We start from the raw sequence: 14,144 nt of genomic DNA, 5'->3' as shown, positions 1-14,144 counted from the left end.
TATGATATTTTATCAAAACCAATGTTATCAGACGAATGGCTAAATATCCAAATTCCGTTGATTATCGTTGCTATTATTATTTAGGTTTTAATTCATAGAAAAGTGTTTAAATTACATAGAATTGTCCCTGAATTGTAAGCTCATGGCATGTTGTCGGGATCTTTGACCTGGGAAGGGTGTTTCAGAATAGTTCTGAGTTCAAAACAAATGTTTTCAGTGGCTACTTTAGTTTACCCGTGCATCTGATTCTAATCCCGTAGCCGTCTTTCTCACCAATCACTCTTTTTCAATGGTTTGTGAAACTAATTAACAATATGCAGTGCTCATTTCAGATGTAGAAACGATGTTGCTTCAGAGGTGGTTATAGCCATTCCAATAGACGTTTTGACAAAGGGACAATAAATTTTATTTCAATGCATAGTATACGATGCAGGGTCCCATGCTTCTACCCAAAGATTGGTATGGTCGGTGTGAATTCCTCAGTTATCGTTTTAATGTTTGATTCTCTGTGAAGACATAAGATTGCTAAAATTCTGACGTGTCTTTCTCTCGTTCCACCAGTTATACAGGGTGCGGAAACATAACTTCATTTTTTATAACGCAAAATCCCTTTAAAAAGGAAGTTAAGTTGACGCACTCTGTACGTTCACTTGTACACTCTGAATTTGCTCGTCTGCAATGAACTGTTAAATTATGTTCACACTTGGTGAGCCATGTTTTATTGCTGGCTTTCAGTATGGTGTTGAATAAATGAAAAACATTTATAGCCGTAAACAGTTTACCTTTCAAAACAAAGTAAAAATGAGATTATTTGGCTAATACCACAGGTCAAAGGATTGGGGCAAGGGTAAATAAGGAAAGGAATGACAAAGGTGAATACCAATGCGCGTATTTCGGTCGCAAAGTAACCCTCTTCAGCGTACTTAAGGTGAATCGTCACGACAACACCAGTTGAAGTGAGCCTCACTTCAACTGGTGTTGTCGTGATGGCTGGCTACTTTGTGGCTGAAATAAGTGTATTTGTATTCACCTTTCTTATCCCTTTCCTTATTTACCCTTTACCCCATCCTTTGACTTGTGGCGTTAGCCAACTAATCTCATTTGTACTTTGTTTTGAAAGGTAAACTATTTACCGCTGTTGGAGTTTTTCATTTATTCAATACTACTAGCCGCAAGAGCTCAATTCAATCAATAATTTCAGTATCGTGTTATGCAGATAGATCGAGAATATGATCAAATGTATTGTTAATAAACTTCCTTTTGAAAAAATTTATTACCAATTTATTAAGTCATCAAACGTAAGCACATAATTGTTATCCTTTTAGTAGATCGCTGGCTTTTGATTTGGCAAGAACGGTTCTTTAAGGATGCAGTCTTGACTCAACATTATAAGTTTAGGGATCTCCTTGAGCTTCAGAGAGAGGGACGGATATGTGAGGTCAAGAGGATGGTTAGGCGGTCAAGAGCGCGGGAGAGAGCAGCCAGCTGTCTCGCCACCCGTGGAATGATGCCAATCGATCCAAGTGCAATCGGAGTTAACGCCGTCGCTCGCGTTGCACGCGGGATATCTTCGTTACCTCCCTTTGCGTCTTATGGTTCGGAGGCCCAGTGCGGCCATGTCTTGAGCTCCTCGTAAAACGTCCTTCCCGGACTCAGGACGCTCGTCACTTGTCTGTGACCCAGCAGCTTGTAGTCAGACGTCAGCTCGTTCAAGCTTACGGCACATTGAAGCAGGTTTCGAAGAGCCGTGGTCATGCTTTCGCTCGGGACTTTCTCTGCGGTGAAAGAATAAATACATTAAAATAGAACCATTTTCGACAGAAAACTAAAGGATGGTGACAGCCTATATTCCACGGGGCAATGATGGTTCACACGTGAAGAGTTGTGATCAAATACATGGGTGCTTCAGCCTTTCCTTTCGGTGAGTCACATAGCAATTTATTAAAAGTAGTTAAGTATAGTTAGCATGGGATAATCAGGACGGATAACGATTCAGAGAGCAGTAAGATAGTTTTGGTTCTTCGACATCTCCTGAGCTTTTTAACATAGCACGAATGAATTTGCGAGACGAGCTTTGGAGGACCTGGGATAAAATTTCGCTCAACACATATTTTTACTGTAGTTATTTTTTCACAATGCTCTTTGATATAATATTTTGTAAATCGGTAAGAGAAAGCAGAGTCGCAAATAATTGGAAAATAGAAAACATCTCGCCCATTTTGAATCATGCTTTTGGGCAGGATTCGAATTAAAACTATTCATTTGATGTCACTGTTATACAAATTCTTGGGTTATTCAGTTTTCAGTTCTGTATTTAGACGTTTCGATAGTATTGATTCATAATCATTAACCACTGTAAATTTAGGAAATTCCCGTCATGCGGGATCGATTTAAAAAAAATGATTATAGGAAGTCTATTGTGAAGAGGTAGGACAGTCCCCGACAGTTTGGACAGTAGGGCAGTTTTCGACCGTCCCCGAAAAAAAAGGACTGAAACAACGACTTCTAGTTCATAAGTATGTCTGCAAAAGTTGTGCTTTGAAACCCAAGAGCTTTATTCATTAATACCTTTTTCTTTTGCTTCCCGTTCTCCAGTTCGTCATACTTTCTCACCCACTCATGCATTTCCGAAGCTCTCTTCCTCTCTTGCCTACCATTTACCTTCAATTCATTGCCTTCACTGTCGCGCTGCTTCTCATTTTCTCCTAAATCCAATTTCCCTACCTTGAAATTTCACGAACCATACTCCCATCGTCTCATACGTGTACAATATCTATCAATTTTAACATGTATGTGCATTGACCTTGGCATTTATTGAACTTTCTCCGCCCTTTAATCAGTCGTCAAAAATTTTCCAACGCTCCAACCATCGCACGCTCACTATTTCCACTGAGAGCGAGAGTCGTAATCGTAAACGCCACTCTCCATAACAACGTCCAGACTTTAATGAGAATCTCTAGATTTACGAATACTTTCTTTACTGAAGAGTCTCAGTCATTTCTCACGCCCTCTGGGTATATGTTTATTTTCTAACGCATTTCTCCTCCTAATGGCCTCACTACTACCATTAAGCAAATTCTAAGGTCAAACGCTTCACAGGCGTAGTATTTACTGCACGTATTTGCCTCTACTGTTTGCTCTTTTGCTTGAATTTTTAATTTAGTAAATGTTCATCAAAAAGTGTTAAATCTTAAATATCATTTGATCCAATCTCATCCTTGTCAGATATGACTCTTTTAACAATTATCAAAAAAGATATTTGAAGTCTATGGAGGTAATTCTTTAAAGGAAATCAAAACAAACATTTCTTAATACTCGGTGGCTTATGATTGGCATCGCAACTGCCGAGGAGTTAGTTTTAGTATATCTTGTATAACAATTAAGTCGAGAATCTAATAGCAAATCTCGTTGACTCAATTCGAAAATATTTTGGTTATATGCGTAGGATTAAGTTAGGAGCTAATGTCATTAAGAAAGAGGAGGAAAATATTTGGGTCTAAGAGAGACTCCAACAACACGATAGAAATAAAGGAGGTAATTTTGATTCAGGAATATTATCTTAACATTTCTCTCTAATTGGCCCGTAGCTTTTAAAAAACAGTAGCATTTTGTCCATATATTCCCCAATTCTATAGTTGTCCTAGAAAACGCACGTGGATGACTTTATCGAACGCCTTCAGGCAAGTATAGTACAATTTATTATTTAGATAACGATTTCGCAAAGATAAACATTGCCTTGTGTTGGAATATAACTCCCACAAAGATTTAAAAGGAGAATCGTGTTCAAAGCATTTAGAACGCAATTGTTTTGTGAAATATGACGTAGGCTGACAATGCATTATGTAATTTAACTCAAGAGACTCCAGGCAAAGAAGATCTATTGACCCGGCCATGGGTTATCGATCCGCCTTACTGGCCTTTCGTGACACCGATCATCTGCGAATAGCGTCGTCACAAAATGCAGAAATTCACCCGATCCGAGTGGAAATAAGCGAATTTCTTGATGGCAATTCCGGAAGGAAAGCCAGAAAGCAGCCACAGAAATCTGGCTTTGGGGACGTCAGTTAGGTTCGGGGTTGGCGATTTGTTTATGTGGGGCATTTGATCTCTTTCATCTCTACCGCCGTCGTCCCCAATAATAATCTCCGGATGAGGACATCGAACTGTATTTTGACGACGGAGACAGTCGACCGACCCAATTTAGGGGATAAGGCTCATCAATCAGAACGCTGCTGAAATTAGATGCGAACCCAAATGTTGCTGCTAGTGGCCCCGTAATTTCACTACCCGAAGCGCTTGTATAATCATCATCTTCTGAAGGCGGTACATTGTCGTCACAGCCATTGGTCTCTCTCCGTTGCCGTTCTTTTCAGTACATTGTAAGGTTTTACTCTCATAGTACTTTTCATCTATAAATTTCTTTCTTGGCCTTCCTCTTTCTCATTTTCTTATTATTTCCCCTCCATTTTATTTTCCAGGAAGTTGTTATGCTTGAGAACTTGTCCAACAAATTTAATTTTCCTTTTTTTCCATCTCTTTTATTAAATTCCTTTCCTTTTTGATTTCTCTCGATACTGCTATGTTGCCTTTCTTGCCCGTCCATCTCGTTCTTGTTATTCTTCTCCAAATACACATTACCGTTGCTTCCAACCGAGCCTTTTCCCTCTTTCCCAATGTCCAAGTTGTTTACATAATACCGTGGTTATACCAAAACCACAAATTAACCATCAAAACTACAGTAATTCACCGGAAGATATTTTAGCTCGCCAAATCCTAAGCCCAATGCCATGCGAAATCCACAAATTTGTGTGTAGGCTGGTTCCTTTCCCTGTACCGCCTTTTGCTAAGATATGGCATCCGAAAATTATGCAATGCTATACAAATCTTGCGTTAAGCTAAGGCGCTCAGAGGCGTCACTCGGTATCAAACCCAACCCCCCCCCCGGTCAGTAGTACAGTGTGTGATTTGATTTTGAATATGTCATCATCATCAATGGTATTTCAATCCTAAGACTGGTTTACTATAGCCCTCCATTCTTCTCTATTCAGTGTTAATTCCCTCACACCCCTTGATAACAGTTCAATTTTGCGTCCTTAATTTGTCGCGGATTGGCACTTTTCTCTTGGTATTCCTCGAGGGATATGCCCTTCCATTTTCCCTTCTATTATGTTTATAATCAATCAGCTGTGCCTAATACTGCCCAATTCATCTAGTTCTTCTTTGCCATAGAGTTCTTCACATGGTCCTTCCCTCTTCTGCCATTCTGGATACCTCCTCGTTCTTCACTTTGTCTGTCCATCAAACCTTCAGGATTCTTCTCCAACGCCAAGTCTCAAAGGCTTCTATTATTTCCTAATCCACTTATGCAATGTTTTCTGTCTCTGATCCGTAGAGTGCCATGCTCCACACGAGCGTTATAATGAACTGCTTCCTTGTCTAAAAGCTCAGGTTCTTTGAACACTACAGTATTTGCCTCTTCTCGATGAACGCCGTCATAGCTTGAGCTATTCTTCGCTTGATGTCGAGCGAGCTTCTTTCATCGCAAATTATACCGCTGCTCGTAGATGAAGGATTCCACTTTCTCTAGTTTCAATCCCCGAATTGTGATAAATATCTTCAGTTTTTCTCTTCCATCCGCAAGGATTTTATTTTCTTCTTGTAGATGCGCATATTATAATTCTGAAGTACTTGGTCCATATTATTTAGAGTTATCTGCAGGTCCTCTCACGTTTCTGCAACTGCTGCAGAGTCATCTGCGAACCGGAGCATTTTAATTTATTCGCCATTCGCCTCCTTTGGAGCCCTGTTCTTATGCGCCTTTTATTGCCTCTTCGAGATATACAACGTTGTGCAGTGCTGGCGAGAGGATGATTCCATGTCTAACTTTTGTTTGTTTTGGATTCTAATAACTTTCCTTTTTCCACTTGCGCGGTTGATACCTGAAAATTGTACAGGTGAAGGATTCCTTTTTTTTTTAGTTGTCGTTGATTCCTAGCGCTATTAGTATGTTGAATATTTGGTTCCATTTGAAGTTGTTGAATGCCTTCTCCAAGTCAAGGATATGCTTGTTTATGCATATCATTTTTTAGGCCAGTGCCCTCAAGCTAAATGTTGCCTTTCTTGCCACCCGGTTTTTTTACTGAATCCGAATTGATTTTCATCAGGCTTACTGCTATATTTCCTTCTAAACATGGCTAATTATTTGAGTATGTATTTTTTAATAAGAGAGACATAAGACTCGACGTTCCTTTTTAATTGTCATGTATCATTTCTTGGTTTCTTCGCCTCTTCTATTCTATCTTTACTTCGATCATCACACTCTTATCGAAGTCCTCGGATAGTTTTCCACCGCAATATCCATCTTTAATTGTTCCATGAATGATTGTCCTTCGCTTTGGTTCTGAGTTCCTCGAGTATGCTCTCAATTTTTTTGTCAACTCCTCGTGCTTTGTTGTTATTCATGTCTTTCGCGGCTCCGTTGATATTCCCTTTCATGTATGTAGTTATATATACAGCGCTATATAATGTAGTAAATAAATATTTCAATTGAAGTTTGTATGAATATATTTTCGGTCTGCGTAGACTATCAACCCAAGAGCTGCAGATTTTAGTTCCTCCGCGGTCATGGGAGTTGCTTACGCTGTATTATTTCTGCCCCCAGGAAACCTGATGGAAAGTGGGAAGAGTAAAAATATGGACCTGAGGGCATCAATGAGCAGCCAGAGATGGCGGGTGGGCAAATAGAATAGCTAAGAGTGGACGACGGCTGCTTGTCAAGAGAGCAGTCAAAGGCTCTTCCTGGCATGGTACAGCTAATGAAAGACGCTCATTATCTTTTCCCGATCCGAAAGGTCACAGATTTCACTTCAACCTAGATGGAGTATATTTGACATTCTCGTTCTCGCCTCATGATGGGACACGTTGGTGACATCACGACTGGCAATGAATACTCACTCCCTCCCCGTCATAAAGGAGTAACTTAGGTTGCCACCAGAGCATCATTACAACAGGAGGAGGCCACGCTTGTGTTTAAACTTTGCCTATTTGACATCATACGAATCATAGAATTATTCGAACTAATTATTTCAATTGCGTGGAAATATGTTTGAAATCCGATAATATAAATGACGTTTACGGTAACTTTCGTGCAGTTGTTTTCGGAAAACAAGTGATAGTTTTGCGCGAATTCTTAGTCTTTTCACTACAACCTATGAATATGCATTATTTCATTGCACTTCCTGATCGAAATCAATGTTGGAAAACCCTCATAATTCTTTTCAGTGCGTTTGAACTGGTTTGTTTTCCAAAGCATTTTGCGTAAGGGGGTGAGCAAAATGGAGGGGAAATAACGAAAAATTCCTTATTCGAAAATATTCCCTTGGAATTGAACAGTACTTTTGTCGATATGCAATATTGATTTCAATCCCATTCGTGGCAATAAAAATAAATACTTACTACTCATAGGAGGCGAAACTTCTCTGAAGCCATGAAATATTATCGGTTATCAAAGGCAAGTTTTGAGTGCCCACGAAAAAGTTCAATCTGTTTGCCTTGCTGAGCGAATACATAGATCACCGTACTAAGAAACCTGCCCTTGATCCCAAGGGATTTTTCTCAATGGAAATAAAACTTGAATTTAATAAATATTTGTAATAATATGCATACCAAGAATTGAGGAAAACTCATGCTAACCTCGCGTCAAAGTTTTCTTATATACGTGCAGAAAATAAACGTGTAAGAATCATAGCATACTATATATCAGATGACCGCAGCTAAGGTTCGGTGTGCGGGAAATTTTTCTAACACGAAAAGTATGTATGAACCAAACCTAGACACGTGTGATTATCCGATCTTCTCTGTAACTGTGACAGCTACGAGTTGTAATTTAATTTGGGCGTGCCCCAATTGAAATCTTTTCTTTGAAAGGGGAAGGAGGAAGGGCAGAGAAAGCCTTACCGTCGAAGTTCCCGATGAGCGCGATACCAAGGGACCTGGTGTTGTAGCCCCTGGAGTGGCTGCCCACCTTGTGCCAACCAACTCCCTCGTACACCTTGCCGTCTCCGCCGATGAGGAACCTATTGGAGGAGAAGAAGGGAAAGATTCAAACGTTGGTATCCCGTTGACGGTCACTCTGCTAGACTTTGCCAAGGTCGCTTCGGGATTGACCTACGCACATAGGTGAGGGTAAAGTTACTTGGCGAATGAGATTCACGCATTTAGGGGTTGGTTACAATTCTGTTTTTTGGGAAGTTTGGTCATCCAGATGATTGCTCTGATAGAGTTTTGGTGGGGTTTTGCCCAAGCAGATCGCCCGTAACTTTTGCACTCGATATCATCACCTCGTTAGCCGAGCACTCTGCCCACGCCATGCTACTCCATCGCCCGATTTAAGCGAGGAGAGTAAAATGCGATTTCAACCACGCCCTTCATCCATCTCCACACACCACAATAATCAACCCAAAAATTGTTGGTTTTTAAGGTGAACGTACAGATCACCTTCCACTTAACCCTACGGCGTGGTCCATTGACAAAAAATTACCCGACGAAGAGAAGGACATGTTTTTGTTTGCTTGGAAAGACTTTGAACAAATAGATGGTTTGCAAATTTGTCGAATAAAATATATTTAAAATCAAAGCGCATAAATTCGTGTATATAAATCCCAAAAATTATTTTTAAGGCCAATATAGTGAGGGGTAACAAATCTCCTCCCTTCCCCATATCTCGAAAGATGACGGAAATTCTTTAAAAATTAACAGTAGTCGTCCAACATATGAAATAAAACTTTTAAAAGATTAAAAGAATTAAATGTAGGTGGTAGCTACTTTACTGAAATGTTTAATTGCAAGCCTAACCCCCGCAGTATTCCCTCGTCTCTTTATCTTCCCATCGGTGACTCCTTGTACCCTGACGGAGGAATTGTTTTCGTTTTAATCTTTAAAGAAAAAACAAATTTCTCCTTTCAATACCATAGTCTGTGTATCTGAGCTATGTGATATACTATTTTCATGATAGCATCTGCAATGGTGCATTGAACGGATGATATTATTGTTATTATTAAGATCCTCAGTGCGGACACCACTTGCGTCAGGCGGCAGATTGACCCATTATCAGTGAAGGGCACACACTCACGAGAACGCGATGTCGTCGAAATTCCTTTCGGACATCTGGTAGGACTGTATGGAGCGCACGCGCAACTGGCACTGCTCATTCGTGGTGCACTCTGGAGTATCCGTGTGGATGATGATGGCGTAGGGGACGGGGAACGTCATGTGGTTCACGGATTTGGGCGGGAGGGCATTCCAACTCGGTCTCCCCACCACCTCGGGACACTGCGATTGAGGAGATCCTTGACCTGGAAGAGGCGAAGAGAAAGTTCATTCATCAGATCTATCGCACCCTGAGTATTAAATTATTTGCGATGATTAAATGGATATTGCCTAAAACTTCATTTCTCCGCGTCCAAATTGCTTGTTTAATAATTTAAATTAATAATTGAAAATAAAGACCTTCAACTGTCATTGAAAACCAAAATATTTTCAATATTTGAACATATAGACATCTGTATCTCATATATATATATATATATATATATATATATATATACACATATATATATACACACATGTATGTATATATATATATATATAAATGTACATATATATATATATATATATATATATATATATATATATATATATATATGCAAGAACAGTTTCAACTCAATAAACCCTGGAAAGTAGCATTCATGAGACGTCACATCTCAGTGTTGAGGTGTCAAAGAATTGTGATACAATGGTTTACGATGTGAACGCGATAATATATCATGCTCTTTTAAAATAGGAAATGTGATTGACACAGATGAACGTATCAGAATACTCGCGCCTATAATTGTAATTGCTAATTGCAAGCATAATTTAAAAGGCCCCAGCTTGACGGTTTTGCTTAATCTCACTTGTACAGAATTTGACGTGATTTGCCGTGATGCACGCAGCCGGGAAGGAACGTTTCAAAATTGAGGTTAACATCGTCAAAGGCGCAGCGCTCCTTCAATAATGCACCATATACGCGAGTCCGTGGGCTGTGCCTCTATTTTTAACACTTCATCAAAAGCTTTGACTATTTTTCATTGTGATTCAGTCGGGACATGCGATTCGAACACGAATACCAATGAACGATGACAGTATCTCGTGGTGACTGTTATTTATGATTTCACTGTGTGAATTTTGCTTCTGAATTCCACAACAAGAGACCTTTTTGAGTCCGAGAGAAGGACATTCTACGAAACGGTTCGCGCGCTTTCGTTCAATTTCTGGACATTCCGGTAACTCATTGTCTTCCTGTCGATATTGGAAATCCATTGTCTCTCCGTCAAACCGAGTGCTCGGTGGAAGAAAACAAAACCGCTCGGCTCACCAATTCGAGAGAGAAGAGGTAAGTGTTCGGGGAAGTGGAAGAGACCGAGCGAGAGAGGGGAAGACCGGGGTTTCCCCGGCCACGCACGCACGGCCAATTCCCCTTGTTCGAGGCTGCTAGAACCTCAGGGACGTGTGACCTCTCGTCAAGGATGAACGTGAACAGTAACTTCAATCTGCTAGGATGTACCAAACACGCACCTCGAAAAAAAATGAACTGAAAAATGAAAACACTATCATCAATAGTGCAGCAATTGGAAGCGGTGTTAACGCATGATAACTTCGTTGACTAGTTGATTACGCCAACGAATTCGAAAGCTTTTTCTTGTAGTACGGTCGCTTTGGAATTTGTAATCGTATTTTCTTGTTGGATCATTGGTAGTTTGTTTTTTGGAGCAATAATTTTCCATTGTTATGATTATTTATATCCCATTATAGAGGAATCGAATGGAAATACATAAATGTCGGACCAAACTTTTACGTTCAAACTTATCCCTGTACGCGAAAAATGTTGAAGAGCTTGAATTTGGTGCATAAAATAGACAAGGGAAGACACTAGATAAAAATAATATGAACACGCGAGAAGATTAGATGATGTCAGAGTCAAATTCTGTGTCAAACCAGCCCCAATATTGATGAAAATCAATCTGTTATTTTCAAAGCGCAAATGATTTCTGTCGATAGATAGATAGAGGTCTTTATTTGGGCGAAATTGAGACCTAATGGTCCCTTAGAATAGAAAACTCCTGGAAGTACATTAAGATGGATTAAATATTTTATTGATATGGCATGCGATCACTTCACGAGCATTTCATTTAAATGCCTAGTTAGAGAGTAAGGGAGGTTGCTCATCCACACTATTCACCAGTCAATATTTGAATTCATTCAAAAACAAGCATTTTTCGTTATGCAACTCAACCTAGAAAATAATGCTATCCGTCTACATAAAAGAGCATACTTTTAAGAAATATTCTCTGGAAGAATGAGAAAATGCCGTCGGCCTGGAAAAAATACAGGTTGATTTCTTTTGATATATTTCGATTGATGAGGAGATCCTCTATGAATTTAGATGTTTTTTTTCTGTGAAAAAAGTCTTCAAAAATTTGGGGCGATAAATTGAACCTTAATGCTTTCTCCAAATGATTGCCGCATATTTCTAAAGCGGTCAAATCCACTCTTTTATCCTAATTCTATCCCCGATGCTATCAACGGCGGATTTTAGTCTCTCAATGAACCCAAACGAATACTTTTGGGACTAATATTCAGTTCCTGTCAGATAATTTTTATTATTCAATGGATGTTTCACCACAGAGATATTCTCGTATCAATATCATCAGAATATTTAGTTACTACTAATAATACTACTTAATACTGATTGATCTGTATGACGCACAAGAACTATCATACCAAAGGGAGCCACAGTATAATGAAAACTATACACTTTGATTACAATAGAAACAATTCATATATTTCTCATGGCTGTAAACATGTTTTAACTTCACAAAATAGTACAGCTTTATGAGAGCTAAAAACCTGAAGTTCCAGTATTTACTTTTTGTAAAAGAACGGAGACGTTTAATTTTTTCGAGCCGGCGTATGCAAGCAAGTTCTTGGAGGAAAGGAAGTATTCCATTACTCACCAAAGAAGACATTTTCTATTTAAATAACGCAAAATTCGAACGGTGAAATATCGTATTTCATTCTCATGCAATTGGTTGGGGCAAGAGTTTGCACAAAGAGGCCTTAGCACACTGCCAAGGAAGTGTAAACGTAAAAAATAATGACACGAAAGAATGATAAATGGTATTATTTAAATTAAAAATGGATTCACGGGGAAAAAAGATTTTATTTTAGATCTCTAAATAAAATGTACTTATTTTCATTGAATCCGCGATAATCTCTAGCCACATCCATTCGGAGCTATTTCATTAACTACGCGTGGAACCGGTTAAATTTCATCGTCATCATTGAGGATGGACTGCCCGAAGTTCCAAATGGGCCGTAGAGATCCGGTTCCCGAATGCAAAGTCTGATGAGCTGTGCACGAACGAGATCTTCTTTCATTGTTTTTCTCGTAGGAAAAATAGAAAAAATAACTTAGCGACGTCCAAAAGAGGTAACATGTTTGAGAAGCATAAGGAAGAATATATGAATAACATCTTACAGAAATCCTTCAGCAACAACAGGTCTATATCGGTAGATGAAGTAAAGGTTTTGTATTGACCGTCTCTCTTATTTCTTCATCTCGAGAATATGGTTTTTTATTAGAAAAAATGGTAATGAGCGATGGGTTCCCCACGAAAGAGGCCTTTGAATAAAATTGAGTCATTTCACTTGATAGTTATCATATACCCATTGAAGAAAAAATCCTCCCCTCCCTTTCTTGAAATCTATTATCTTTTCGCACATTTTCCCCTAAAGTACCACAAAATGCAAATATCATTATGCCCGATGAAAAAATGCCAATCTTTTTTCAGGGATCTACTTCCGACCCCAACATTGAAACCTTTCCGTAACTCTGCCGAATCTTTTTCGGAAAATTCTCTCCTTAACTCAGAATCTAGACATAACACACACGGTTACAAGGACGCAAGTTCCACTCACCAGTCACGGAGACGACGAAAAGTACCAGTATCGCGTAGCTTTTAAGAGACGCCATGGTTGGACTACCTCCTACGAAAGAACTCTGCGAACTATACACACACACGGCTCGCCGTCGACTAACCAAGCTGCAGCGACCTTCAAACTTTTATGCTCTTATTTTATTAGTATTTACCAAACAGTCCGCTACGGCGCGAGTATCGCAATGACTGTCCGTGATCTCCTTCCCCCCACAGTTTCTACTTCCTCAGAGTCTCCGTGGGAGTGAATCTCAGTGACCTAGAGTCAGCTTTACCTTTCCACCTGTGGCAATTACGCCACACACTTAACTGCAAAAGATGAAAATAAAACAGATTTTTTTACCGAGAAGGCTAGTCGAGCGGTGTGACTAGATGTCGGAGTTCAGCGACCTCTCCTGCCGGAGAGCACATGCGAAGTGGCCGTGATTAGTAGCCCGCCGATGCCGTTTGCCTGCCTGTCGAAGCTGCGAATCAGGGATCCTGTTTGATTAGGGTATAACAAAAACGTGATAGAGTTAGATCGCGCATATAATTCTCTTGTGAGCGATCACGCGGTCCGGTTCGATCATTTAATTCATCTGGATACGTACTTGAAGACCGGAATACTTTTAGTTGCTATTTCGATCGGCCAAATTGTAAGGTGGGAGACCCCGAAAGAAGGTCTAGACCCTCCAGGCATGGTGGCTATGCCGTAGGTCAGTAATCCAACAATGTGAAAGAAGACTATGTATACAGGTCTCAGGGAAGACTAGGGAATACAATGGGAAACAATGGTGCTAACAAAATATTTGTAAGGACAAATTAACATGAATTCTCGAGAAAAAAGAAGTCGCAACATGTATATATATATATATATATATATATATATATATATATGCATATGTGTGTGTGTACACACACACATGTTTAACATTTTGACGGCACAGTAGCATACAAAATAAAATTAATAACACGTAGAAAGAGTCTAACCTGAAGAAGGCCTCAGAGAAGGCCGAAAGCTCAATCAATCTGGTGTCCAAAGAAACTACGGGAGATGCCGCAACAATAACTTTTAACGGAGTCTTCAAAATGTGTTATTTTCGTGTTATTAACTTTATTTTGTGTTCTATT

The 14,144-nt window shown here is 39.5% G+C and overlaps 1 protein-coding gene across 1 annotated transcript; it reads right to left on the bottom strand.

Annotated features, from left to right (window-relative positions):
- Positions 1-1,258: 1,258 nt before the first annotated feature.
- On the bottom strand, positions 1,259-13,133 carry LOC139692017 (peptidoglycan recognition protein-like). Its single transcript, XM_071590024.1, has 4 exons — positions 13,018-13,133; positions 9,131-9,353; positions 7,957-8,075; positions 1,259-1,775 (listed from the first exon to the last, which is right to left on the bottom strand). The coding sequence occupies exons 1-4, from the start codon at positions 13,070-13,072 to the stop codon at positions 1,591-1,593; spliced, it is 582 nt and encodes a 193-aa protein (XP_071446125.1). The 5' UTR covers positions 13,073-13,133; the 3' UTR covers positions 1,259-1,590.
- Between the last annotated feature and the right edge of the window lie 1,011 nt (positions 13,134-14,144).

This window comes from Hetaerina americana, unplaced genomic scaffold (assembly GCF_022747635.1).
Source record: "Hetaerina americana unplaced genomic scaffold, ioHetAmer1.1.p SCAF_4, whole genome shotgun sequence".
Taxonomy (NCBI): Eukaryota; Metazoa; Arthropoda; class Insecta; order Odonata; family Calopterygidae; genus Hetaerina; species Hetaerina americana.
Note: the sequence above shows the minus strand (reverse complement) of the source record. Positions and strands in the feature narration are given on the sequence as shown.

Coding starts and splice junctions, on each gene's coding strand:
- LOC139692017 (XM_071590024.1), bottom strand. CDS start 13,072: ATGGCGTCTCTTAAAAGCTACGCGATACTGGTACTTTTCGTCGTCTCC. Junction 9,354..13,017: donor TTTCGTCGTCTCCGTGACTG/GTGAGTGGAACT, acceptor CGCCTCTTCCAG/GTCAAGGATCTCCTCAATCG. Junction 1,776..7,956: donor GCTCATCGGGAACTTCGACG/GTAAGGCTTTCT, acceptor CTTTCACCGCAG/AGAAAGTCCCGAGCGAAAGC.